The sequence below is a fragment of the Lissotriton vulgaris genome, chromosome 7 (genome assembly GCF_964263255.1).
Source record: "Lissotriton vulgaris chromosome 7, aLisVul1.2, whole genome shotgun sequence".
In the NCBI taxonomy this organism is placed as follows: domain Eukaryota; kingdom Metazoa; phylum Chordata; class Amphibia; order Caudata; family Salamandridae; genus Lissotriton; species Lissotriton vulgaris.
In genome coordinates this window covers 1341621937-1341648752 of record NC_141695.1, presented here as the reverse complement: position 1 = coordinate 1341648752, position 26816 = coordinate 1341621937, and the positions used below count along the sequence as shown (strand labels likewise).

Sequence of the window (26816 nt, the reverse complement as noted above, 5' to 3'; positions counted from 1 at the left end):
AAGATTTCCTGCGGCTGAGGATGGGGGTAATTCCGTCAAAAGTGCATCTTCCCCCATGGAAACGCTTGGAACTGAATTCCAATTGCAGGCTTTGCGAATATCCAAAGGAGGATGTTCTGCACTTGTTATGTAGCTGCAAAGCTCTAGACAGTGCTCGAAGCGGCAAGCTAACACAGCTCTGGAATCAAAAAGGTGTGCGAACTCGCAGGCAAGCCTTGCTGATCAGCTTCAAGGGAGAAGATACTCAATTAGCCTGCAGCCTAGTGCGCTTCATGAAAACAGTTAACACAATCCAAAACCCAGAGGCCAGCGATTGAACTTGACTCAATAAGACTCGCTTCTGCATCTCAAGATACTCTCTTTTGATTAACAAAGACTCAGTAAATCTCAAAATGCTTTTCTCTTTTACAAACACAATGTATTGCATCAGTTTGCACGGATCTTTCGTCCATATCTCTTACCCTCTTTTACTGTTTTAACTTTTTTTGTAAAACTTTTGATTATGTATCTACTCCAATGTTTTTTTAAGAGTCATTGCAAAGATTTTTATTAATCACGCAATAAAGTTTATTATTACTACCTTGAAGGCATGGAGAAAATGGAAGGGACTGACATCAGCACGCCGACGAGGTCTTCTGATGACGTCATATGGAGCTGTGAGCAGAGCCATGCCATTGTGACGTCCTCGTCGACGTGGGAGAGCTAAGAAAAGGTTTCTGTGGAATGCTGGTGCAGGGGTAATTAAAAATGTGAGGAATCCACAGGGAGATACAGTATCCACCCGAAAAAGTGTTACTGAAGGTAAGTAACCTGTTCTTCCAGTTGATCGGGCTATAGCCCATAGGCATCGACCCACCCCTGGGGACCCAGTTTGTCTTGTACGACATCCCACCACAGAAGGACTGGTCGTACAGCCTGCTATGGCTTCCCGGAACCCTAGTGTCCTTCCGTTGGTTCCATCAAATAAAGAATACAGATGGCTAGAGCATTGTGGGAAGAATATATTCTCTTCCGGCATTGAGGTCGTAAAATCATAAGCATGTGTTTAGGGCATATTTTGTCATATTTTGTGGGACTCTGTGGTGCACCAGCTGCCTTACCCTTCAGAGGAAGCTGGGAATGAACTCCTACAGGTGGTCAAAAAGGGCTGGGAAGTAGTGAAATTTGAGATACACAAATCTAGCAGAAGAGCGTACTCTTGCTACTGGAAGGGCCGAGAAGAACTCTTGTGAAGGAGTACACCCTCCTGTGTTATAACACTGATTCACAAACAGCACTCCCCCTGATATTCTAACTGAAGTAACCGGTTTAATGTTGTAGACAGATCTTGAACGAGCAATGGTGGAAAATCCCTATGTGAAGCTGTGGATCATGAGCCACTACGAAGTGGGAAAGGAGGCAAGTCCTTCTGTTTTACATTCCCTCACACTCCCTAGTGGTGTCATGTTTCATCATCGGGACACCCTGACGCCAAAATGTCAGGGTGGGCTCAACCGTAGTTCAGGGAGCTCTTAGAGAAGTATTTGGCAAGGGGGATAAAGATTTTAAAATCCACAGACAGATCCCATTTCCCTTTATTCTTGGATCTGCCTGGGGTATTAAAAAGGGAGAAAATATGGTCATATTGGATATTATGGTCCTAAGACCCTAATGCCAACATGTTTCAGTCCACTATATGCCCCTTAAAGGTGCTGCACTTTCTTCAGGGCGATGATGTGGTTACACCCTGGAATAACTGTAGTACGATAATTTTCTGATACTATTTATAAAAAGAGCAGATAGCTGCTCCTTTGTCTAATATCATAACCTCTAGTTATGTATAGTAACTCCATCTGTGTGAAGAAAAAAGAGACAACAAAAAGCCAACCAATGTTTAGCGTTCATTTTGGTATCTACAAATGCACGTGGTGAGTAGTGTTGTCACCCCCATGTGTCACATTTCCCCAAGGGTGATGAACACTACAACAGACATGCCCGCAAAGTGTGTGTGTGTGTGATGTAAATTTGTTTACCTTTATCACACTCTAATACGTGGTCAATCCATGTACATTGGCATGACAGGTAGAAAAATAAAGGTGCGCATAAGTGAACATAGAAGCACCATTAGAAGGTCAATCACAGCGACTAAGTTAACATACCACTATGTTGAGATGAAACACACCGACAGGGAGATGTGGTAGTCAGTTATTGAAAAACTCAAGGGAGACAGTGATCTTACCAGAATAAATCTCTGGATTGAATGATTTTATACCCCGGAATCAACTGAACAGGAATAGATGAATTAAAAGAATATTTTTTTTATAAACATTTTTATTTGGATTTTTCTATAGCGCAACAAAACAATCATGTCATCACTGGTCAACATTCCCCGACCTTCCACCCCCCCAGCCACACCTTTAAAAACCATACATCATCATATTGACCGCACCATGTCTCTAACACATACCATATCTCAAACCGCCGTGTCTCGTCCGAATACCCTTGTAGCCCTCCCGTCCATGTACCTGCCTTCCTCTCACTCCTTTTCTCACAGTCCACCATCAAGGCCACGATACTTCCTCCATTTACTCCATACCCTGCGAAACTTCTTAGGGCAGCCCCTTGCCTTGTACGTGACCCCCTCGGACGCCATATAAAGGTCCAGGCCTCTGCGCCATTCCTCTATCTGTGGTGCCATAGCCGCCCCCCAGTACTTTGCCACATCCCTCTTAGCTACTACCAAGGCCAGGACCAGGAAGATCAATAACGGGCGGGCGAGATCTACATCATTGGTCATACCCAGTAGGACTAGTTTTGGGTCTAACGGCAGAGGCGCTTCCAGGACCTCCCCCAGCTCTTTCAGAATCCCTACCCAGCAGACCTGAATCATTGGACATGACCAGAGTATATGGTAGAAGTCCCCTCCCTCTTGGCCAAATCTTAGGCAGTTTGTATCTCCAATCTTTCCAATTCTATGTAGACGTAGCCTATCGAAATAGGTCCTGTGTAGTACATTAAACTGTATAAGCCTCAGTCGGGATTTAATTGCTACCTCTCTTTGATGCATAAGAACAGTGTCCCAGTCTATTCCTCCATTGCCCCCACATCACTTTCCCACCTACTTCGAAGTGTACCCATTCCATCGGGCATGTTATTCATAAGGGTGCTGTATGTAAGGGACACTGCTCTCTTTGGTATTTGTTCTTGCAATAAACGGCCCTCTAGGGGTGCGTATTCGGGGAGTGTGCCTTCCGTGATCCCTTCCGCCCGCCACGCATGCCTCAATTGGATGTACTTGAAGTATTGTGTGGGAAGGAGGGCGAACTCTGCTCTCAAGGCTGGGAACGACTTCAGTGCCCCCTTCGCAATCACGTCTCCTAGGGTCGAGATGCCGATGTTATCCCACTTTTTGAACCCTTTCAGTTTGTTCAATTCTGTCAACCATGTGCAGTGCCATATGGGCGTTTGTCTGGTGGGCTTCTCCTCCCATCCTATGGACTTATTTGCTCTATTCCATATCGTCAACGTAAGCCTTGTAGCTGGCAGCAGTCTCCCCCTCCCTTTGCCCCCGTATAGATAGTAGTTATATGGGCGAGTACCCATAGAGTGCCTTTCTAATGCGTACGTGGGTGTGCAGCCGGGGGATGGAACCAATCATTGATGGCCTCCAAGTGCTCTGCCCAATAGTACGCCTCAGCGTTGGGAAGTGAGATTCCCCCCACTGTATTGGTGTCTCTGTAAGGTTGCCAGTGCTACTCTAGGTTGTTTACCGAGCCAGAGGTACGCGCGGACTTCCGAGTTTAGTCCCTGAAATACCTTCCGAGGGATGGGGTAATATTCATTTTGGAACGCGTAGAGAAGCTTGGGCAGCGTCATCATTTTAAACATGCTGCGCGCTCTAAGAGCGTAAGGGGAAGGAGCCGCCATCTACTTGCGTCCTCTACAAAATTACATATAATTTGTCCGACATTCTCGTCGTACGAGGTTTTCCTGTTAGCGTCATGAATATCCCATGGTAGGTGAAGCCTTCCGCCGTCGTTTGCAACCGCTCCGGTAGGGTCGTCCATTGGTCTCGGCCTCTAGGATCGTATATCACCAACTTATGCCAATTGATCTTATATCCCGCATGCTCTCCATAGCGTTCTAACTCCGTGAAAAGCACCGATATTGTCGTGTCAGGGCGCGTAATATAGAGGAGGACATCGTCCGCGTAGAGGGATTTCTTTTCCTCTCCGGCGTCCAACTATCCCATCTGAAAACCCCTGATGTCCGGATGCTGTCTGACCGTCGTTTCAAGCACCTCTATCGTCAGTGTGAAGAGTAAGGGGGACAGGGGGCATCTCTGCCTGGTTCCCCGTCTTACCGGGAAGTCCCCGGATATGATCCCGTTCACCTTGATCCTGGCTCTGGGGTCCGTATAGAGCAGGTGCACCCACTGCCTGAAATTGAGGCCAAAGCCAAGCCTTATCAGGACTCCTTCCAGGAAAGGCCAATGGACCGCATCAAACTCTTTCTCAGCATCAAGCGACAGGAACCAGTGGGGGAACCAGTGGGGGTCTTGTCTCTTACTCACCTCCTGTAGCCAATTATGTGATCTTCGGAGATTGAATCTTGTCGCCCTGCCCGGGAGAAATCCCGTCTGGTCCAAGTGGACCAAGTCTGGGATCACCCTCCGTAGTCTGAGCGCCAGTACCGTCGCCAGGAGTTTCACTTCGATATTTAATAGAGAAATAGGACGGTAAGAGGAACATTCCTCTGGCGGTTTACCTTCCTTAAATATTGGTATAATAGTGGCCATGCGGAGGTCCGGGGGAAGTTCCCCGTCCTGTAGTGCCCCCTCAAAGAGCCCCAGCAGGTGCCGGGCCAAAAGGTCCGACGATTTCTTAAAGAATTCTGCCGGGAACCCATTTGGGCCGGGGGATATCCCTGCTCGTAGTTTGGCCAGTGCCTGTGTAATTTCTTCTAGCGAAATGGGCACCTCTAGGTCTTTGAGGTCCGTGTCCGTCAGTGCTCGGAGTTCAAGATGTTCCATATAGTGCATGGCCGCCTCTTGTGTACCCAGATCTCTCGCCTCGTAAAATGACTGATAGTGTTGAGCAAAAGCGTCCGCGATCCGAACGTCAGAGCCCATTAGGTTCCCATGTGTGTCTCGCACTTGTTCTATCCACCTGGCATCCCCCTCTTTCCTGCTCAGCCACACCAGCAGTCTACCCGATTTGTCCCCTACATCATAGAGGCGATGCAGTGTCGCCAGTGCCTGCGTTTTGGCCTCCCCCGTTACTAGTCACCTGTATTGACTTTGGGTATCCACCAATGTACGCAGAGTCCCCGGATCTCTAGTACCCTGGTAGTCCCTTTCTAGCTCTAATATTCGAGCTTCCAACGTCTCCAGTTCTCTCCGTACGTCTCGGGCCGCCTCGGCCACCCTGTTTTGGGCCCTATCTCTCATGACCGCTTTCAAGGCCTCCCAGAGGACCACTTCGGACGTTACAGTGCCCTCATTTTCTTCTATGTAGACTTTGATAGCTGCTCTGATGCCTTTCAGTATTTTCGGGTTCTGTAGGTCCCAGGCCGCCAGTCTCCAAGTCCCCTGTCTCTTTGTCCGTCTTCTCACCTTAACCATGAGTGGGGAGTGGTCCAAGATCCCCCTGGCTTTGTACTCGGCCGTGTCTTCTCTCGATATAACGTGTCTGGCAAGGAATATGTAGTCTAGTCTAGAGTGGACCCTGTGTGCGTTTGAAAAAAAGGAATAGGCTCTATCTTCCGGGTGCAGCCACCTCCATATGTCTGTGAGCCCAATGGCATTGATCGTGTTAGCCAGGGCCGTCGGGTCTGGTCTCTAATCCTGTCGCCCGTTCTATCCATGTTCTGAGTCATCACATCATTGAAGTCTTCCCCCCCAATATCTGTATAGTGTCGGCTGAACTAAGGAGGACCTCCGTTATCCCTGACAGTGTGGCTGCCTGTAGTTTAGGAGGTGCGTACGCCAATATTATTATATATTCTTTTCCAGGTGCCCCTCACCCCCACATATGTCCCCTGTGGGTCTGCCCAGATCTGCGCCACCCTGAATGGTTGGTTCCGTCTGATCAGTATCGCCACTCCTCTTGAGCCTTTGGTGAATCCTGCATGTGCCAGAACTTTATATTGCCCTCTCGCTAGGAAACTGCAATTGCTACCCATAAGGTGTGTTTCTTGTAGCAATACGATATCCGGGCCTACCCTTTTGATGTACGTGCTCACTAGGCCCCGTTTGATCTTACTGCCTAGGCCATTCACGTTCCATGTTAGCACCGAGAACCCCTCCAAATCCTGTCTCTTATCCACGTGTCTATCTGACATCGTGCCACAACCTGCTGTGAATGGTGTGCTGGTCTCCCACTAGTGGAATGTTTCGTGGTGTGGCATATGTGACCTTTCTGACATGTCCCAACCCCTCCCCCTCCACTCTCCCTTTCTCCACCCTCCCTTTCCCCTCCCTTCCCCGTCTCCCAGCTTCCCCAACTTGAAAACATGTACAACTCCCCCCCTTCAGTCCCAACTTCCACAGAAATAGGACCGTCGGCGGAGAGGGTCTGTCGCCCTCCCCTGTAACCCCCCCTTCAGTTTACGCTTGCAATCTGCGTAGTGAGCAGGTAACACAATCCCACCCGATCTACCAGAAGGGTCAAATAAGAGAAACAATATTTAGAAAAAACAAAGAGCAATACAATAGTCAAAAGTGTGTTTCAACTTGCGTGCCCCTTTGGCGATGAGCTGCAATCTGTACTGCCTAGGTCCCACCAATCAAGAGTGTGAGTCCTGGGTATCAGTTCTCGGATTAACTGTCCGTCCCGATGCATCTTGTTCCATCTCTCGGATCGCTTCCACTAAAGGATGCGGGGAGCGCGTCTCCACCTCCTCCCCTCCGGAGGAGCGGCCCCCCATCTCGTCTTCTCCTTCAGAATGGGCATTCCTCTCCAAGCATCTGTAACGGGATCCTGCTTCACCTCTCGGCGAGGCGGAGTTCCTTCTCCGGCGTCCCGACGAGGCTCTGCCTGGATATGGGGTTGCCTGTTTTTGCCTCAGGCTTCTCGGTTTCTTCAGTCTCTGTGTCTTCGGCGAATCCCGCTGGGATCCACTCTCCGCCAACTTGTCCACTCCATGTCTGTCGGCCTCTCCTCCGTGGAATATAGGTCGTTCCTCCAGCCACTGCCACGCTTCTTCCGGACGGTTGAAGAAGTGTGTTCTGTCTTCGAATATCACTCTCAGTTTCGCCGGGAAGAGTAGCATATATGTGAGATGTAGATCTCTCAGCCTCGCTTTTACTGCATCAAAGGATCTCCGCTGTTTTTGCACCTCCTGGCTATAGTTCGGGAATGTCATAATGTTCGTGTTTTCCAGTCGGATCTCCCACAGCTTTCTGGCCTCACAAAGTATCAGGTCCCGATCTGCAAAGTTGAGGTAGCGTGCTATGACCGGTCTAGGTCTTGCTCCCTCCGGAGGCTTCACCAGCAGCGCCCTATGCGCACGCTCAATTACAAAGCAATTCGAGAAATGTGTTGTCGGGAAGGTTTTCTTTAGCCAGGCATAGAGGTAGGTTGCCATGTCCGCCCCTTCGATGCCTTCTCTAAAGCCCACAAAGCGCAGGTTGTTGCCTCGCGCTCTATTTTCTGCATCGTCCACCTTCCACAATAGCTGGCGATGGGAGGCCTGGAGTTCCGCCATGTCTTTCCGCAGGGTAATGAGCGAGTCTTCCGCCTCACCTATCTGCGTCTCCGCAGTGGTCACCCTCTCCGTTAAATTGCGGAAGTCCTGCCTCAGTAGTGTCACCTCTGAGCCCACTTCCCCAATTTTGACCTCCAGGGCTGCCCGGGACTCTTGTATGTCTGTCCTGGACGCTTGAATTGCCCCCAATAGTAAGTCCGTATCCGAGCGGGAGCCTGTGGTTGCAGCTTCCGCCAATGGGCGGGTCGTGGCGTAGCTGTCCATAGTCCCCTGTCTAGGGGTTCTAGCGGGCGTGTCCTTTTTCCCCATTTCCGACACTTCCTTGCACACCTACTTGTGATCTGTTCCCTTCCGCAGAGGTCCCCCCCTCTTCTCCGGGCAGTGGGGAGTGTTCGAATTCTTTCTCCACCTTTTCGTGGGTGCCGCTCGGCGTCCCTTCCTCTGTGGTCCTGCTGTGTCCTGTCTGCGTGCCTTTCTGCTTCCACTCCTGCACCCGGTCTTATCCTACGGCAGTAGCGTGTCTTCCCCTGGTCCTTCTCAGATTTCCCGGGGGCCTGTACTCAGTGGCAGGCCGGGCCCAGACCTGAGGGCTCGGATCTCGCCCCTCCGTTCCATCATACGTCTTGCCAGTGTTCTTACATTGGCAGGGAGGCCCCTTTCGCGCCTGGACACTTCTGATCCGTCCCGCTCAGTACAGCCCGATCTTTCCCCACTATCTTCCAGGGCTGCTCTGTCTCCACCCCTGTGAGTCGAACAAAGCTGCTGTTAACAGCCTGGAGACAGGGTGGGCCTATTCCCTCGCAGTGGCCGGGTCGGCCGTCTCCCCTCTCTCTCGGCAGATCTTGCTGGGGGCCGGCCTCAAGCTGCGTCCTGAGCCTTGGTCGGGTCCTGCTTTACTGTGGCTCCCACTATGCCGGGCTTATCTCCTTCCTCTCGGAGCCTTGCAGCCCTCTTGGGTCCCCCTTCCTCGTGCTCGCTTCTGCCACCTCCACTTTCGTGGCTTCCCCCAGGGTCTACCAGCGTAAGGGGGGGCCTTGTAGCTTTCAGGGGCCTAGAAGTGTCCCACGGGCCTGTACCACACTTGCGCCCCTCAATGAATCTCTGACTCTCTGCAGGTATGCCTCGCCGCCTTCCCCCTACATGCACCAGGCATTTCCGAGGGGCGCTAGTCCCCAGCTGTGTCTTTGAGCTCCACTACCACTCGGGGTTGTACATTGCTCCGTGGTCTCGGGCGGTTCGCGCTTCCAACCAGTGCCTTGTCCCGGATGTTCCGCCAGTCCCCCACGTCGTGCGCACTTGCCGGTGTCGTCAGGGCCGGTGCCTCTGATGTGCGGCCACTCGGTGCGGGCTCCGTAGCACTTTGGGCTGGGCCCCGGTCCGACTCTTCGGTCCCAACTCAGATCTCCCGTGCTGGCGTCCTTCGAGTCTCGGCTTACCCCCGGCCTTCATAGTCCGGGCGCCATCTTTGATTTCGGCGTCTTGAGGTCGTGGCAGCTCCGGCTTTTGATTTCCCCCCAGCTGGAGTCACATAGACTGCCTGCTACGGACTTCAGGGCTTTGCGGGTCCTTCCCGGTCTCGTCAGCACTCTCTCGGGCTTCTGAGGAGGCATGTAACGTCGGATCTGGAGCAGCTCAGCAGGAGCTACAGCGGCGCACGTCCTAACCGGCCATGCTGTTGGCCACGCCCCCAAATTAAAAGAATATTGGTTAGTACGGTCGAGCTCACCCTGACCTTTAGGCGTCAGGGTGTCCCGATGATGATGCATGACACCACTATGGTGTGTGAGGGAATATAAAACAAAAGGACTTGCCTCCTTTCCCACTTCGTCGTGGCTCATGATCCACAGCTTCACATAGGGATTTTCCACCATTGCTCATTTAAGATCTGTCTACAACAGTAAGCCGGTTACTTCGGTTAGAATATCGGGGGAGTGCTGTTTGTGAACAAGTAGTGAAATTCAATGTGGTATGGACACCAACGATTCCATGGGAAGAGCTATGGCTCAGTCAGCTGTGCTGGGCAGACATGCACGGCTGCATCAGTCGGGGCTTTCAGAGCCTGTGCAGGATAGCCTGAAAGATATTCCTTTTGATGGTGTAGGTTTATTTGGTGAATATGCTGATTCAGCATTACGGCAATTCAGAGCTGGTCGGTGTGACAAGCCACCTAGACAGGTAATTGATTGTTCCCTTGGATTCTTTCTCTCTGACTTGTGTAAAAATAAGTGTTTATACATGGCTGAGTTGCAATATGTATTTTATCTAGTGATAACCAGTGTGGTCTTTCTTCTTAATGCAGAAGTTTTTGGTTTTTTAGACAGGTGGGTTTTGCAAATAGTCCGAAGGGGCTACTCCCACCCCTTCGAGACTACAAGATACCACCGCATGTCAGAGGATCATCTGGCCCTTCTCCAGCAGGAAGTTACAGCTGTCTTGGCCAAGGGTGCCATCAAGCGCGTTCCTGTCCCAGAAGTAGGTCGTGGTTGTTACTCCCATTACTTTCTGGTTCCCAAGAAGGACAAGGGCCTGCCTCCTATCTTTGACCTCAGGGACATCAATCGCTTCCTCCAGAAGGAGAAGTTCAAGATGTTGACGTTTGCTCAGGTCTTGTCTGCCCTCGACCCGGAAGACTGGATGGTTGTGTTGGACTTGCAGGACACTTATTTTCACATCCTCGTCCTGCCGGCCAAGCGGAGTTACCTATGGTTCACGGTAGGCCGCGAGCATTTTCTATTTACCGTGCTCCCCTTTGGCCCTAAAAGTGCCCCTCTGGTGTTCACAAAAGTGATGGCAGTGGTCGCAGCTCATCTGCGCAGGTCAGGGGTTTCAGTCTTCCCCTATCTCGACGACTCGCTGTTAAAGGGTGTCTCGACCCAGGCAGTCTTCTCCCACCTCCAGACTACGGCTGAACTCCTGCATTCGCTGAGGTTCTTTATCAATGTGCTGAAGTGGCACCTGATTCCCTGTCGGAAGCTCCTCTTCAACGGAGCGGTTCTGGACACGACGCGGTTTCGGTCTATCCTCCTGAACAGCGAGTTCGGGATATTCGGCGATTATTCGAACTTTCGGCATCTATCCTGGGTTTCGGTCAGAATGACTCAGAGGCTGCTGGGCCTCATTGCCTCCTGCATCCTGCTGGTTGATCATGCCAGGTAGCATATGCGGGCTCTGCAGTAGAACCTGAAGTTCCAGTGTGCGCAGTATCAGGGGAATCTGTCCGATTGCGTACAGATCTCGGAGGGCCCTGCACAACAACTGCAGTGGTGGCTCACAAACCAGGATTATGTAAATGGCAGATCTCTCTCCGTTCCACAACCAGACCACACTGTGGATACGGTTGCATCCCTTCTGGGATGAGGCGGCCACATGGGAGAGGTGGAGATCAGAGGCCTTTGGTCTCCGGCAGAGTCTGGGCTTCATATCAACCTTCTGTAGCTCCGGGAGATTCGTCTTGCACTGAAGGCATTCCTTCCCTCTGTCCGGGGAAGAGTACTGCAGGTTTTCACAGACAACACCACCCCCATGTGGTACTTCAATAAACAGGGCGAGGTGGGGTCGTGGACCATCTGTCAGGAGACCCTTTGGCCCTGAACATGGTTGGAACATCAGGGCATATCCCTGGTCGTTCAACAACTGACAAGGTCCCTGAACGCCAGGGCAGACAAACTCAGCCACAGGTGCATGATGGATCAAGAATGGCGTCTTCACTCGGAGGTGGTGTAAGGTCTCTTTCGACAGTGGGTAGAGCCTTGGTTAGATCTATTCGCCACAGAAGAGAACGCGTAATGTCATCAATTCTGCATGTTGGCATTTTCAAGGCGGTGCTCACTAGGCTACGCTTTTCGCGGCAAATGGAATTGTGGTCTGTTGTATGACTTTCTGCCAATACCACTTCTGCCCAGAGTGCATGTTAGAATTGGGGGTCTCTGGTTGGCACAGGTAGGTATTTGTGACAAGCAGGGACTCACTCCTCTAGTCAGGGCAAGGGAATTACTCTCTCAAAATAACCCCTACTCACCCTCTAGGCGGCGTGGCGTGAGCAGTCAAGGCTTATTTCAGAGGCGATGTAAGATAAGCAGTTGTGACCACATACAGTAACCCAGTAGCAACACTACAAAAGGGCACCACACAGGTTTTATATAAAAAATAAGTATACTTTATATAGAGTTATCACAAGACCAATAAACGACAAAAAGAATCCACAGTACTATTAAGTTTCAAGAGTTCAGGTTAAAAAGGCTTAATTCAAGGTTCTGTGCGAGTCGGTAGCCTTGTCCGGCTACAGCGTTGCTGAAAAGAACACAGAGTCTAACAAATCCAGTGGACCGCGGCGGTCCGGGCCCACTCAAATGCCGACAGACTCAGTCACAGTACCTTTTCCTTGAGGCGGCTGGCACAGATGTGCGAGCCGGTTCTGGGGGCCGTCGCGGTTTAGAAAAAGAAAGCCTTGCAGGTCACGGTGTCCTTCCAGTCGCGGTGCAGGCTACGGCTCGTTGACAGCATTGAGATGGAATTGGTGAGCTCAGAGCATGCGTTGTTCGAGGCGGACGTTGCTCATTGCGGTGCTTCCAGCTTTACGGTGCAGTTCGGGACCTGGCGTCGGTCAGTTCGGACAGCGGGGCGAGTCGAGTGGTGCGTCGCAAAGCGTGCGAGGCGGTGCCCAACTCCGGTGCGGTCACAGTACTCGATTTCAGTAGCAGTGACCGCGTCGGTCAGACCAGTTCGATTCAGTGTAGCGAGGCATTGCACGTTGCGGTGTCCTACCAGTCACGGTGCAGGCTACGGCTCGTTGACGGCGTCAGGACGGAGTCTGTGAGCGCAGAGCTTGCGTTGTTCAAGGCGGACGTTGCTTGGTGCGGTGCCTACAGGACACCGGGCCGGTCGTGATAGTCGGTCACAGCTCCCTGCCTCTGTAGCCACTTGCATCCAGTAGCAACTCACAAAGGCTGGTGAAGTCCACTGGTCCTGGGACTTCGGTCAGGGGGCAAGCTCTCTTCCAAGCCCTTGGAGATCTTTGCACAAGTTGAAAGAAAAGTCCACAAAGTCTTTCTTCTCCCTTTGGTAGCAAGGCAACCACTGCAGGCCAATCCCCCAAGCAGCACTTCAGCTTGGGAATAGTCTCTCCTCAGTTTCTTCAGGTTCCTTCTCCTCAGCAGAGGTTTTGTCTTGTCAGTTCCAGGAGTGATCTAATTTCATGGGATCAGGGTCCCAATACTTATACCCCTAAACCCTTTGTTATCTGAGGGGAGAGGGACCTCTGCCCACTTCAAGCCAGTTCTGAAGTACTCTGGTTACCAGACTTCTCCTTTCCTTTCACCGCGCAGGGCAGGCACATCAGACATCCCACAGGAGGTGGAGCCAGCATTGTGGAAGGCAAGTACAGTCCAGGAGCACTTTGTTGACAGTCTTCCTTCTCTTCTTTCAGTGTGCAGGGCAGAGACATCAGACACACCACAGGGGGTGGAGGCAGCATTGTAGAGGGAATGCCCAGCCCTATTCAGGTCCCAGGTGCAACTCCTCCCTCCCATCTAGATGCAGATCTCCCTATTCACCACCGGGCAGCCCCAGCCTGTCTCATGGAATTCCACAGTCCTGTCACACACAAACCCAGACAAGGAATACACAACCTCGCAGAGGCGGGCTCAAATGGTTAGGCAAACAAATACCTACTTTCTAAAAGTGGTATTTGCAAACACAGAATATTAAAATAAACTTTACTAACATATGTATTTTATTATTCTGAGTCCAGGCATACTAAACTCGAATTTCTACCATGTTCCCTGAGTCTGCTAGGATTATAAACATGTAACAATCCAGCAGCCCATTCTGGCCTATGGAGAACAGGTTGCCTTGCAATAGTGAAAAACAAAAATGGCTGTAATTCACTATTAGGACATGCCACACTAATCAGGGCTTGTCCTACCTTACACTTACAATGCACCCTGCCCTTGGGCCTACCATAGGGGTGACTAATATGAAGAAAAGGGAAGGTTTAGGGAGCGGCAAGTGGGTGCACTTGCCCAGTCGGCATGACAGTACCAGACTGCACGCAGGCTCTGCAATGGCAGACCTTAGACACATTTTACAAGGCCGCTTCTGTGGGTGGCACAACCAGTGCTGCAAGCCCACTAGCAGCAGTTGGATTTACACGCCCTGGGCACACTCAGTGCACTGTATTAGGGTCTGACAGTAAACCAAACATCCAATCATGGAACCACTAATCAATACATCATTTACAGTAGGGAGCACTCGCACTGTGGCACTGGACAGCAGTGGCACAGTGCCCAAAGCATCTAACACCAGCAAAAACACATGAGGCAACAGCAAAAATAGAAGGGAGACCCACGCCAATGGTGCCAGGTCTAACAGTGCTGAAGAAGATCAGGCACAACATCGCCCAAGTCATTCTTGTGGCTCCGGATTGGGCACGAAGAGTTTGGTATCCCGAGCTGCTCAACATGGCCATCGATCCTCCGATCTGACTGCCTCTTCGGGAGGATCTTCTGTCGCAGCAGCAGGGGACGGACCTCCACCCGAACCTGTCCAGTCTCCAAGTCCTTGCGTGGAGATTGTGCGGCGGCAGTTGACGTCTTTCGACCTGCCTCCCAAAGTCTGTGACGTAATCTTGGTAGCCAGGCGTCCCTCCTCTAAGACGGTATACGCCTGCCGGTGGAACTAGTTTATAGCATGGTGCACAGCAAAGGCTGTGGATCCCCTTTCTTCCCCTCTATCTGAAGTTCTCTTGTTCCTTTTTTCTTTAGCCCAGCAGGGCTCTGCTCTGGGCACTATCAAGGGCGATCTTTCAGACATCTCTGCCTTCCTTTGGTTGCCAGATAAACCTTCTCTTTTCAAGTCTCCGGTGGTTAACCATTTCTTAAAAGGCTTAACGCTTCTCTTTCCTCCAATGTCTTTCGTTATGCCTCAGTGGGGTTTGAATCTTGTTCTTACCTATTTAATGTGCGCTCTCTTTGAGCCGCTTCATAACTGTCCTTTAAGACTTTAAGGCTCTTGACTCAAGACAGCTTTCCTGGTAGCCATCACTTCTGCTAGAAGGGTGAGTGATCTCCAGGCCCTTTCTTCCAAACCTCCTTTCTTGTCTATCCATCCGGAAAAGGTGGTTCTTAGGACCCATCCATCCCTCCTTCTTAAGGTGGTCACTTCCTTTCACATCGGGCAGACCTTTACTTTGCCCACTTTATTTCCGCCTCCGCATCCTTCGAAGGAGGAAGAGAGTCTCCACCGTCTGGACCCAAAACGTGCGCTCTCTTTCTATTTGGATCGCACAAAACAGTTCCGGTGGATGACCAACTCTTTGTTGAATAAGTGGGCGCCAAGAAAGGTCGGGCTGTACACAAACTCACCATTTCTCTATGGGTCGTTTTGTGTATTAAGGCATGCTATTCTCTGACTAAAAAGGAGCCCCCAGTCGGGCTACGTGCCCATTCCACCAGGGCGACGGTAGACGCTACTGCCTTTGGGAGAGGAGTTCCTCTAAATGACATCTGTCAGGCTGCCCCGTGGGCATCGCTGCACATGTTTAAGAAACACTACTGCCTAGACACCCAAGTCGGAGAGACTGCTTCTCTGACTGTTCTGTGCTCCAGGACTTTCTGGTGTGATCTTGGTTCGCAGACCCACCACTGGGGTTGGTATTGCTGGGGTATCTATTTTAAGGTAAGGAATCTATAACTAACGTGTTTCTTTCAGATAAACAAGCTACTTACCTTGGGTATCGATATATCTGTAAGAAACATTAGTTAGTTATAGGTTCCTTACCGCCCCACCCATCCTCTCCGTTATGCAAACTGATTTCTAGGGTTAAGAATATCCTTTCAGGGCCCTAGTTTTGTGCACCAGTGGTCAGTGCCTTGCACGGCTCTGCATTTCTGGCACGGAAAGTTGTGTACAGAACTGAAGTCAGTGCGAGAGGGCATCGTCTAAGTAGCTAGCGCAATGTCACCCCGGCGACCACGACAACGGTCACGGAGCCGACCGACGCCACCTTCCGAAAGGCAGAGGTACTGCTGACGAATAAACTTTCTGGATCCAGTCTGACACCTGTGGGTAATTCTAAGGTAAGGAATCTATAACTAACTAATGTTTCTTACAGTTGTATCTTTACCGAAGGTAAATAACTTGTTTGTCTGGTCTCCATATCAACCTGTTGGAGCTCCAGGACATTCGTTTGGAACTGAAGACATTCAGGCATTCCCTCCCTCAAGGGGAATTACAATACCACGCCCTGTGGTACTGCAACAAACATGGCGGGATGGGGTCAAGTACCCTTTGTCAAGAGGCTCTTCGCTTTTGGACATGGTTTGAACATTAGGGCATTACCCTGGTGGTTCAACACCTGCAAGGTTCTCCGAACATCAGGGTGGCCGAACTCAGCTGTCGGTGCCTGGTGGATCACGAATATCATCTTCACTGAGAGGTGGTGCAAGGTCTCTTTCAGCAGGGGTGAGAGCCTTGGTTAGATCTGTTTGCCACCGAAGTGAGCAGGCAATGACAGCAATTCTGCGCTTGGGAGTTTCCAAGGCGGCACTCGCTCAGAGACGCTTTTCGTCACCAGTGGAGCTGATGCCTCCTGTACGTTTTTCTGCCTGTACCACTTCTGCCTCGAGTGCTGAAGAAGATCAGGAGCGACCAAGCTCAAGTCATTCTTGTGGCACCTGACAGGGCACGAAGAGTCTGGTACCCCGAGCTCCTGAGCATGGCCATCGATCCTCCGATCAGACTGCCCCTTAAGGAGGATCTTCTGTCTCAGCAGCAGGAGACGGTCCTCCTCCCTACCCTGTCCAGCCTCCACCTCCTTGTGTGGAGCTTAAGCGGTGGCAGTTGACAGCTTTTGACCTTCCTTCTGAAGTTTGTAATGTCATTTTGGCAGTCAGGCGTCCCTCTTCTAAAACGGTATATGCCTGTTGATGGAATAAGTTTGTTGCAGGGTGCACAGCAAGGGCTGTGGATCCCCTTTCTACCCTTCTTTCTGAGGTTCTTTTATTCCTTATTTCTTTGGCCCAGCAGGGTTCTGCTCTGGGCACTCTTAAAGGCTACCTGGCAGCCTTTCTCATTTTCTTCAGCTGCCAGATCAGACCTCTTTGCTCAAGTTCCCTATTGTAAGTCTCTTTTTTAAAGGCATTATTAACCTCTTTCCTTCATCTCTTTTCATTATGCCTCGGTGACTCTTAAACCTTGTCTTGACTTATCTTATGTGCGCTCCCTTTGAGCCTCAACTGTCCTCTTGGGGTTCTCACTCTGAAGACTGCCTTTCTTGTAGCCATCACCTCTGCTCCCAGAGTGAGTGAACTTCAGGCCCTTTCTTCTAAGCCTCCTTTCCTTTCAGTCCATCCGGACAAGGTGGTGCTCCAAACGAGATCTTCTTTTTTGCCTAAAGTAGTCACTCCCTTTCACATCGGGCACACTATTACTCTGCCCACCTTTTTCCCGCCTCCGCTCCCTTCCAAGGAGGAGGAGAGACTCCACCATCTGGACCCAAAACGTGTGCTGTCCTTCTTCCTTGACCGCACAAAAGATATCCTGGTGGATGATGAACTCTTCTTTGGCTACGTGGGTGCCAAAAAAGGTTGGGCTGGTCAGAAGTGTTCCATCTCTCGATAGGTGGTCTTTTGTATCAAGATTAGTCGAGCTTTGGCTAAAAAGGAACATCCAGTGGGGCTGCGCACTCATTCCACTAGAGCTTTGACAGCATTCACCTCTGTGTCGTGGTGAGTTCCCCTCATCGATAACTGCCATGTAGCCATGTGGGCGTCTATGCACATGTTTACTAGACATTACTGCCTGGATAGTCAAGTCCGGATGGACGGCTACTTTGCCTGTTCTGTCCTCTAGGATTTTCTGGTGTGAACCTGGTTCGCAGACCCTCTTCCGGGGATAGTACTGCTGGGGCATCTAATCTAAGGTAAGAAAACAATAACTAAGTCTCTTTCAGATGAACAATTTACTTACCTTCAGTAACCAGGTATCTGTAAGTGACATATATTAGTTATAGGTTCCTTACCGTCTCACCCATCCTATATGCTTTATGAGCTGACTTCTAGGGTTCTGGACACCCTAATAGGGTCTAGTTTGATGCTCCAGTGGACAGTTTCTTTAATGGCTCTGTGCTTCTGCCAAGGAAAGTCGTGTCAGAACTGATGTCAGAGCGCTGGGGGGGTGTATAAGTAGACACCGCGACGTCAGCCCGGCGACTATGACGCCGACGGCGGACGCAGAGTGGATCGACACATCTACTGACGCACAGGGGTATTGCTGAAGAAAAATTCTCCAGATCCAGTCTGATGCCTTGGGGTAAGGAATCTATAACTAATATAGGCCTCTTACAGATACATTGTTACGGAAGGTAAGCAACTTGTTCTTTAATGATTTTCTTGTCGAATAGCAACTTGAGGTGAGGTTGAGTAGAGGATGTTAATCATATGCAATTAATTATGTTAATTACGTTATCAATTATCTATCGGTACATCGACATTTTTTATGATTTTTGTTTATCAAATAATAATTTGAGGGGAGCTGAATAGTGGATATTTAACAGCATGTTTTTTAATGGTTTGTCTAATTTGTAATTTTAAGATGATGTATTATGTTCGCCATATCTGTCTCTCTGTGGATTCACTGAGTATTTAAAAATATTGAATAGTTGCACTCAGATGGCTTAACATATTTTTTTTCATTTGATCACTTCCCTCCTGTATTTGGTTGTTCAACTTAGTTCTTCATAATTTCTCTTTTCCAGGAACACGTGGATTTGCTAGTGAACCTGGTAAGAGATCTTTTTTATTGCAGTCATGGGTTTATATGCATTGTCATATGTATGACAGTACATACGTGTATATTTGTTATTTTCACAATGTTCAGCAGTCCTGGAAGTTACTACAGAGAACCCAGGAATGGACATATGTGCCTTTGTGTGCTACTTGTGATGCAATCTAAGAATTCAGTGCTGTACAGTAAGTCTTGTAGTAAACACTGTACTCCAAGTGAAATAAAACACTTGCATTGTTTTATTTCAACCCAAACTGAAAAGCAGTTGTACTCCATCATAAAAGTCTGCAGAGTGACTTACATACTTCCACAATGGAATCAAAGATATATAACATTCAGGGGAACAAAAGACAGAGAGGATGCCTTTCATACATTTAATTTGAAAACAGTACGTACAGAAGACTTAGCCAATTGAATTGAGCCCTTAAGAACATAATGGATTATCTCAATCATTCCTTTACCACTTGGGTATAAAGTAAAGTAAAGTGTTTATTTGCTTGATACCAATCGTTTCCACTTACATCTCGGGCAGCTCTGTAGGCTGGTCCCACCCTGTTATCTTCTCTGGGCACCCTGGCCCATTGTTGGACATCTGTAGTTGTGGTAATGGAATATGGTGTGGCCTTTTGTCGATGACCTCAAACATTCTGGAACAGTCCAATGTCATCCTAGCTACCAGTGCCTCTAGCTCGATTGACCGTGGGTATATTCCGAGTTTGGGTTTATCGAAACCCGATATACACAAATGCCCAGGCTCTAACATTGGCCCATGGCGGTTCTTCATTGGCAGGAGGGTAGAAGTAGGTGGAGAGTCCAGGGAAGTCGGTTGGAAGCAATATTTGCCTTGAGCCACAGCCTCTGATCCCAGGCCCTCCATTGTAGTGCTGCAGGAGTCTGGGTCACTGGGTCTGGAATTGCCAGGAGCATAGTTTGGTGACCTGGTAATTATGGACCTAGAAACATCAGGCCACTCTTAATGGCAAGTGGCGGAAGTCCACCTGGAGTTACTGCTCCAGATGGGATACCACCACTCTTAATGAGTGTCTAAAGAGTGTAAATCATACCATAAAATCAATGTATTATTCTAAAAAGTCATCATTCAAAATCTGTATTTTCAAAGAATAAACTAAGGGCAAGCATAAAAGCAGTATGCAAGTTACAGTCAGGCAGAGGTCTGGACATTGCCTATTACCAGCCACCGAACCTGCAACACCCAGTTTGTTCCTCTGAAAATGGAAAGGACTTCTTGAAAATTGTCGGTAGTAGCTGGTGAATCCTACCGAAGATCTTTTACCTGTGTCATTGTAACTTTTGCCAGTCACATATTATTATGCAGTCAGGAGTGCAATATGCACAACGCGCTCAAACACATCCTATTACAGGACTGTATCTGAAAGAGACACGTTAGTGATAGATTCCTTACCTTAGAAGGCGTCAGACTGGATCCGGAAATTTTTGCGTAGCAATACCCCTGCGTGTCGGTAGGCGTCGTCTGCGGCTCCGCGTCCGTCGTCGGAGTACTTAGACGCAGCCCATGCGCGCTGACGTCAGTTCTTCTTTTTTCCACGCCAGCTAGCGCAGATCCGGAGAAGCTCTTCCCCTAGTCATTTTTTGACTAAACTTTTGATCTTTTTGATCATTCTTTTTCTTCGAGTCTTCGACTCTATCGGTGCCGGTAGGGATGCCCGGGTTCAAACCCTGCTCGAAGTGCGACCGACTGATGTCGGTCACGTACCCCCATCGCCGGTGCCTGAAGTGCCTAGGCCTCGATCACGACGACCGCACCAGCTCCGACTGCCGGGCCCTGACGTTGAAGGCTAGGCGGGAGCGGTCCCGCAAGCGGCTCGAGCTCCGGCAGTCGGCCGCGCCCCACTCCAGGTCCCGGTCCAGGTCCCACGGGAGGTCGAGGGACAGGTCGCGAGGTCGGAGTCATCGCAGCTCCGGGAGTGGACATCGTTCCTCCGACCCACCCCGACGCTCGCACAATGCGGCCGGGGGCTCGGGCGACACTGCCCACGCGGCTCCGCAGGAGTCACAAGCGTCGCCGCCTGCCCCAATGCTTCGGGTCCCTGGGCACGGCGCAACGCCGGAGGAGATCGAGCGGTACCTCATGGCCATGAGGTCCCTTCCTCCTCAGTCGGGTTCCGTGGCGTCTTTGGGCCCAAACGTTCCCGACTGGAGGCCCTAGCGGGTTGGGTGCTTCGGGCCGACGCCGCCGGGTGCTTCAGCCCCGGCGCCGCCGGCGACTTCGGTCCCGGTGCCGCAGGACCTCACTGGATCCGCTTCCGGATCCGGGTCGTCGCCGGTCGACCTCACAACCTCACCGGCGCCGGCCCCATGGGTGTGGCCCCCGGCGCCCGCTGTGGACGCCGCCCCCAATGTTCCCTACGGCCTGACTCTGGCGCCGGAACGGCGCCGCTGGGCGCCGCTTCCGACGGCCTTTGGAGATTTTTATTTCCACAAGGAGGCCCCGTCTACTAATTCTGTTTTACAGGTAACGGGTGATGAGGAAGATTGGGAGGGGTATGAGGACCCTCTGGCACTGGAGTGCCAGTCTCAACAGGCCTGGACATATGAGCTTGGGGAGGCCAGTGGTCTTGACACATCGCCAGACACTGGATTTGCCTCCCCTCCGACTGTGGCTTCGGAGGAGGGGTCTACATATAGTGTAGTGTTGACAAAGGCAGCCAAGGCCTTACACCTTGAGCTCCCCGTCGCGGCCGTGAGGACTAACCTCCTCACTGACGTCCTCAAACCGCAGTCAAGCTCCAGCGAGCCTCTGCTGCCGTTCAATGAGGCCTTATGTGACGTTCTTGTGGGCACTTGGTCCAAGCCCGCCACAGGCCCGCCTGTGGATAGGAACGTGGCCAGACGCTACCGCCCGGCCCAGGGCGACCCATGCTTTTTGTCCACCCATCCCACCCCCGAGAACCTGGTCATCCAGGCCTCCAATTCTCAGACCGCATTCTCGTCGGCCCTGCCCGACCATAAATCCAAGAGATACGAACAGTTCGGGAAGAAGGTGTTCTTGTCTGTAAGCTTAGGGCTGTGGTCTGTAAATACCGCCTGTCTCTTGGGCCGCTACACCCACCCTCTGTGGGACACGGTTGCGGAGGTGCTGCCACAATGCCCGGAGGAGGTCCGGGCTAAACTCGCCCAAACCCTTGCGGAGGGCTGAAATGCGCGTTACTCCATCCGGTGTGGGCTGGATACAACGGACTCACTCGGCAGGGCAATGGCAACGACAGTGCCGGTTCGACGCCACGCCTGGTTGAGGTCCGCCAACTTCTCGGCCGATGTCCAGGCCACACTTCTGGACATGCCGTTCGATGGCCGTCGCCTCTTCGGCGACAAGACAGACCATGCGCTGGAATGTTTTAAGGACTCCAGGGCTACGGCCAAGTCCTTGGGCCTCACGGCCCCACGCCAGCAAACGGGTGCCTTTCGCTCCTTTCGTGGCCACGGAAGGGGCGCCCCCATACGTGCTGCCAGCCACGCGCCGCAAAATGTCCAACAGCGCTGTGGCGGCCGTGGAAACCGCCATGGCGGCGGTCGGGGACAACGGTGAGGCCAGTCCACACCTCCCTCCACAGCACCCGCGTCAAAACCTTCCTAGTCCGAGTTTTCAGGCCCATGTGATGCCTGTGGGAGGCAAGGTTCGCCATCACCTCTCCCACTGGCGCACTATCACGTCGGACAAGTGGGTGCTGCAGATCGTTTGAAGGGGCTACTCCCTCCCCTTCGAGGCGACCCCTCCCTCTATGCCACCGCAATGTCACCGCGTGTCGGGGATCACTTGCAACTTCTGCAAGAGGAAGTCACAGCTCTTGGCCAAGGGGGCCATCGAGCGCGTTCCTGGGCCAGAAGTAGGGTGTGGATGTTACTCCCACTACTTTCTGGTACCCAAGAAGGGCAAAGGGGGCCTACGCCCTATCTTGGACCTGCAGAACGTCAACGGCTTCCTCCTGAAGGAGAAGTTCAAGATGCTGACTTTGGCTCAGGTCCTAGCTGCCCTAGACCCGGAAGACTGGCTGGTAGCGTTAGACTTGCAGGACGCTTATTTCCACATCCCCGTCCTGCCGGCCCACCGGCGTTACCTGCGGTTCAGGGTAGGCCAAGAGCACTTTCAGTTTACCGTGCTCCCTTTCGGCCTTCCCAGCACCCCACGGGTGTTCACGAAGGTGATGGCGGTGGTCGCAGCTCATCTGCGCAGGTTAGGAGTGTCAGTCTTTCCCTACCTAGACGACTGGTTGTTGAAGGCGGGCTCGCCCCAGACAGTCGTCAGCCACCTCCAGACTACGGCCGGCCTCCTGCATTTGCTGGGGTTCTCCATCAATGTGCCGAAGTCACACCTGTGTCCCTCTCAGAAGCTCCACTTCATCGGAGTGGTTCTCGACTCGGCGCAGTTTCAGGTTTACCCTCCCGAACAGCGGGTTCGGGATATACAGGCTCTGATTCCCATCTTTCAGCCTTTATCCTGAGTCTCAGTCAGGTTGACGCTGCGGGTTCTGGGGCTGATTGCCTCCTGCATCCTTCTGGTGGGGGATAGGGGCTCTGCAATGGGACCTGAAGTTTCAGTGGACCCAGCATCAGGGCAACCTGTCCGATCATGTCTCGCCTCGGGATATTCTAAGGTAAGGAATCTATCACTAACTAATGTCTCTTACAGATATATCGTTACACAAGTAGTAACTTGTGCATTCGTCTTATCTCACTTGCAAACAGTGTGACATACAACTGCTTATTAAGACATTTATATTCATTACAAAGATCATTTGCACTCGTCTGAGTACTTACTATATAAGTGTATGCTCCCATACACCAACTGTCCCTCACCCTTCCAAAGCTGATTTCCTTCTTTATGAAAAAATGTAGGAGCTACCCATATTACCCATAGCCTCCCCCAAACTTCCAGTTTCTTTCCGAATCTCCGAATTAATAGCTGGTGAAGGTAGCTCAGCGGGAGGGAGGGTGTTGTAAGTTCTGAAGTACGAAGAATTAGAGTAATGAAGATTACTGGTAAGTAATCCGACTATTACCTCATCTTCTTCTACCTTGTGCCATTACTTACTGTTCGAGGCTGGCTTAGTATATATCTGATAGAGACTTCTAGCTGCAGATTCCTTACCTTTGAATTTCCCTGATGCAGGCCATGTGCCCTACAAAATCCTCATTACTCCAAAATCTTCATTGTCCAGACAGATGCTTCTGAGACAGGGGTAGAAGCTGTGCTGAACAAATTACTTACCTTTGGTACTGCATTATCTGGTAGAGACTGTATCTATCTGCCTTAAGATTCCTTACCTTTGAATTTCCAAGGCCTCAGGCTGGATCCGGAAACATTTGCCGAGCAATATCGCTTGTACGCGGTATCGGGTGGCTCCATTTGGCTCCTCAAGATGTCTTTGGCGTCTGTAGTGTTGGTTATGAATTTTTTCCATCTTCGTTCGCGAATGATGTCTTCAAGGAAGACAGATTTCAAGCTGTACGGTGCCTGTCACGGCATGATGTCGGCCACTGACTCCCACCTCATCTGTCTCAGGTATCTCGAGCGCAACCATGACTAAAAGTCGTGCACGGACTATCGAGCCATGGCTTTGAAGGCCTCGAGGGAGCGGTCGATGATGCTCCTGGCGGCCCGGCAGTCGACACCATCGAGTGAGACTCCAAGGAGGTCCCAGTCCAAGAAGAGGAGGTCGCAGGACTGATACCAGAGCCTTAAGTACTCTTTGTTCCACTCGAGGTGCTTGGGACACTCGGGGAAGAGGCATAAGAAGAAGAAGTCCAGGCTGAGCTCATCTTCACCTCAGCTGTCGACCATCGACGAGAGAGGTAGGGAGCACCAAAGCTCTAGGCACGGTTCCTTGGAGCCGGAGCCTGGGTCGACTTTGGGCCCCCCTCCCTTTCTAGGAGCCAGAGCAACCCCTGCTCAAGTAAAAGAGTTTTCGAAGGCCATGCACCGCATATTCAATAGGTCCGACCCTGCTGGTGAGCCCTCGGGCCCTGCAAGGTCGGAAGAGACCCCATCGGATTCAACGCCGTCTGCTTCGGCCACAGTGCCGGTGGGGCTCAGTGGATCCGATCTTGGACTAGAACTACCCTCAGTGCAGGTCAGGACTAATCTAACTGAGGTGCTTCAACTTGGGGCTTCCACTTCTGAACCCCTGTTGCCCTTTAATGAGGCACTTACAGGGGTCTTTCTAGGCACATGGTCCAAGCGTAGCACAGGGCTCCTGTGAATAGGAAGGTTGCACGCCACCATCACCCAGCGCCGGGTGATCCGAAGTTCCTCAGCCAACACCCCACCCCTGAACGTTTGGTGGTGCAGTCCTCTATTTCCCAGGGTGCGTTTCCTTCTGCCCCTCCGGACAGGGAATCCAAGAGGTTGGATGCATTTGGGAAGAAATTGTTTTCTTCCTCCAGCCTGCCATTCCGGTCGGTGAATACTGCATGCTTTTTGGGCTATTTTTCCCACTCCCGTTGGGAAACGGTTGCGCAAGTACTTATTTATTTATTTATTTAGGAAGTTTTCTATAGCGCTGTCAAGACCCGGATTTAGCAGAGCGCTTTACAGTAATAGAATGACAAAAATCTGTATAAACATATGCATTACATAAACATGAACATGAACATAACATATGTAAGGTATAAGCATTCAAAGAGTGACATTGTAAGCGGAACATGGGTGAGTTGCTGAGCTTCTTTGGATTATGGGATTCACTGTAGTCACATAGTTCAGGGGTTGCTTGCTGACCCCGGTTATCCACAGCCAAGGGAGCGGATCAGGAACAAGGATTTGAGTTGCCTTTTGAATTCCACCAAAGAAGGAATAGTTCTGATGTGCGGGGGATGGAGTTCCAGATTTTGGGGGCGTTTCCAGTGAAGGAGCAGTCCGCTGTTCTTTTCTTTCTGGTTTTGGGTAGGATGAGCAGGAAGGAGTTAGAGCTTCTCAGATTCCTGGCTTGGCCTGCTTTTTTGAGTTTATTTGCCAGGTATTCGGGTTTGCCGGTATGGAGGGCTTTGTGTGTTAGGCAGGCCGTTCTGAAGTTACTACGCATTTCTACTGGGAGCCATTTGAGTTCCTTGAGTGCTGGGGAGATGTGATCCGATTTTTGATGCCGTAATCATTCTTGCTGCAGCATGTAGTGTTGTTTTGATCGGTGCCAAGTTCGATTTCGGGATGCCTGTTAGGATTCCGTTCCCATAGTCTAGCCTTGACAATACCAGAGATTGAGTGGCCAGTTTGAGATCCTTGTTAGGAATGTAGGGTTTGATCTTGTTCAACAGTCTGAGGTTAAAGAAAGCACCTTTGGCTGCATTCTTGATGTGTTTTACCATGTTTAGTTTGGAGTCTATGATGATGCCAAGAGATTTAACAGAGTCGGCTAGAGTAAGATTTCCTTTAAGCGCATCGATAGCTTTTAGCCATTCGGAGATTTGCGGGTTGTCTTCCTTGTTCGAGATGAGTAGTGTCTCAGTTTTGTCTGGATTCAGTTTCAAGTGATTGTTTGTCAGCTATTGTTGAACATCTTTCAGGACAGCATTTAGTCTATGTATGTCAGTGAGAGAGGAAGTTTCCAGATAGATTTGTGTATCGTCCGCGTAGAGGTGAAAGCGAATGTTGGCTTTTCTGAGTAGCTTGGAGAGTGGTTCCATATAGATGTTAAAGAGCTGGGGCGAGAGCACCGAACCTTGGGGGACGCCCTTATTGACCTGTTGGATTTCGGAGGTGATATTCTTGATTTTTATTATTTGTGTTCGGTTGTGTATGAATGAAGAGAACCATTTGAGAACTACTTCGCCGAGGCCTGCTCTTTCTTGAAGAGCCTTGGTGAGTAGTTTGTGATCCACCGTATCGAATGCTGCAGAAAGGTCAAGGAGAATGAGGAGGCAGCATTTGTCTGAATCCAGAGATCCGTGGATATCGTCTATGATGTTCAGCATCGCTGTTTCTGTGCTGCATCCTTGTCTGAAGCCAGACTGGAGGGGGTCTAGGAGATTGATGTTGTCCAGATGATGAGCCAGTTGCAGGAGTACACATCGTTCCAATGTTTTGGCTAGTAGAGGGAGGTTAGATATTGGTCTGAAGTTGTTCAGGTCTGTTGCCGCAAGTCCCGGAGTAGTCCCTGGCTGTGCTCTTCCAGGCAGTCAAGGATGGGAGATATGCAACAAACTTCACCATTCAGTGTGGCCTAGAAACGGCAGATTCACTGGGCAGATCGATTTCATTGACAGTGGCCTTAAGGTGCCATGCCTAGCTTAGGACAACTGGCTTCTCGCGCGATGTCCAAGCAAATCTGATGGACATTCCCTTTGATGGAACAAGTCTTTTTGAGGAAAAGGCAGAC

General features: G+C 50.8%; 1 protein-coding gene across 1 annotated transcript in view; it reads left to right on the top strand.

The window, feature by feature from the left end:
- Positions 1 to 26816, top strand: part of LOC147703652 (uncharacterized) — a 1900603-nt gene that overhangs the window by 453973 nt on the left and 1419814 nt on the right. Inside the window, exon 4 of the mRNA XM_086929537.1 lies at positions 18440 to 18466. Coding sequence (XP_086785663.1) covers positions 18440 to 18466 — 27 coding nt within the window. The remainder of the gene's footprint in view (positions 1 to 18439; positions 18467 to 26816) is intronic.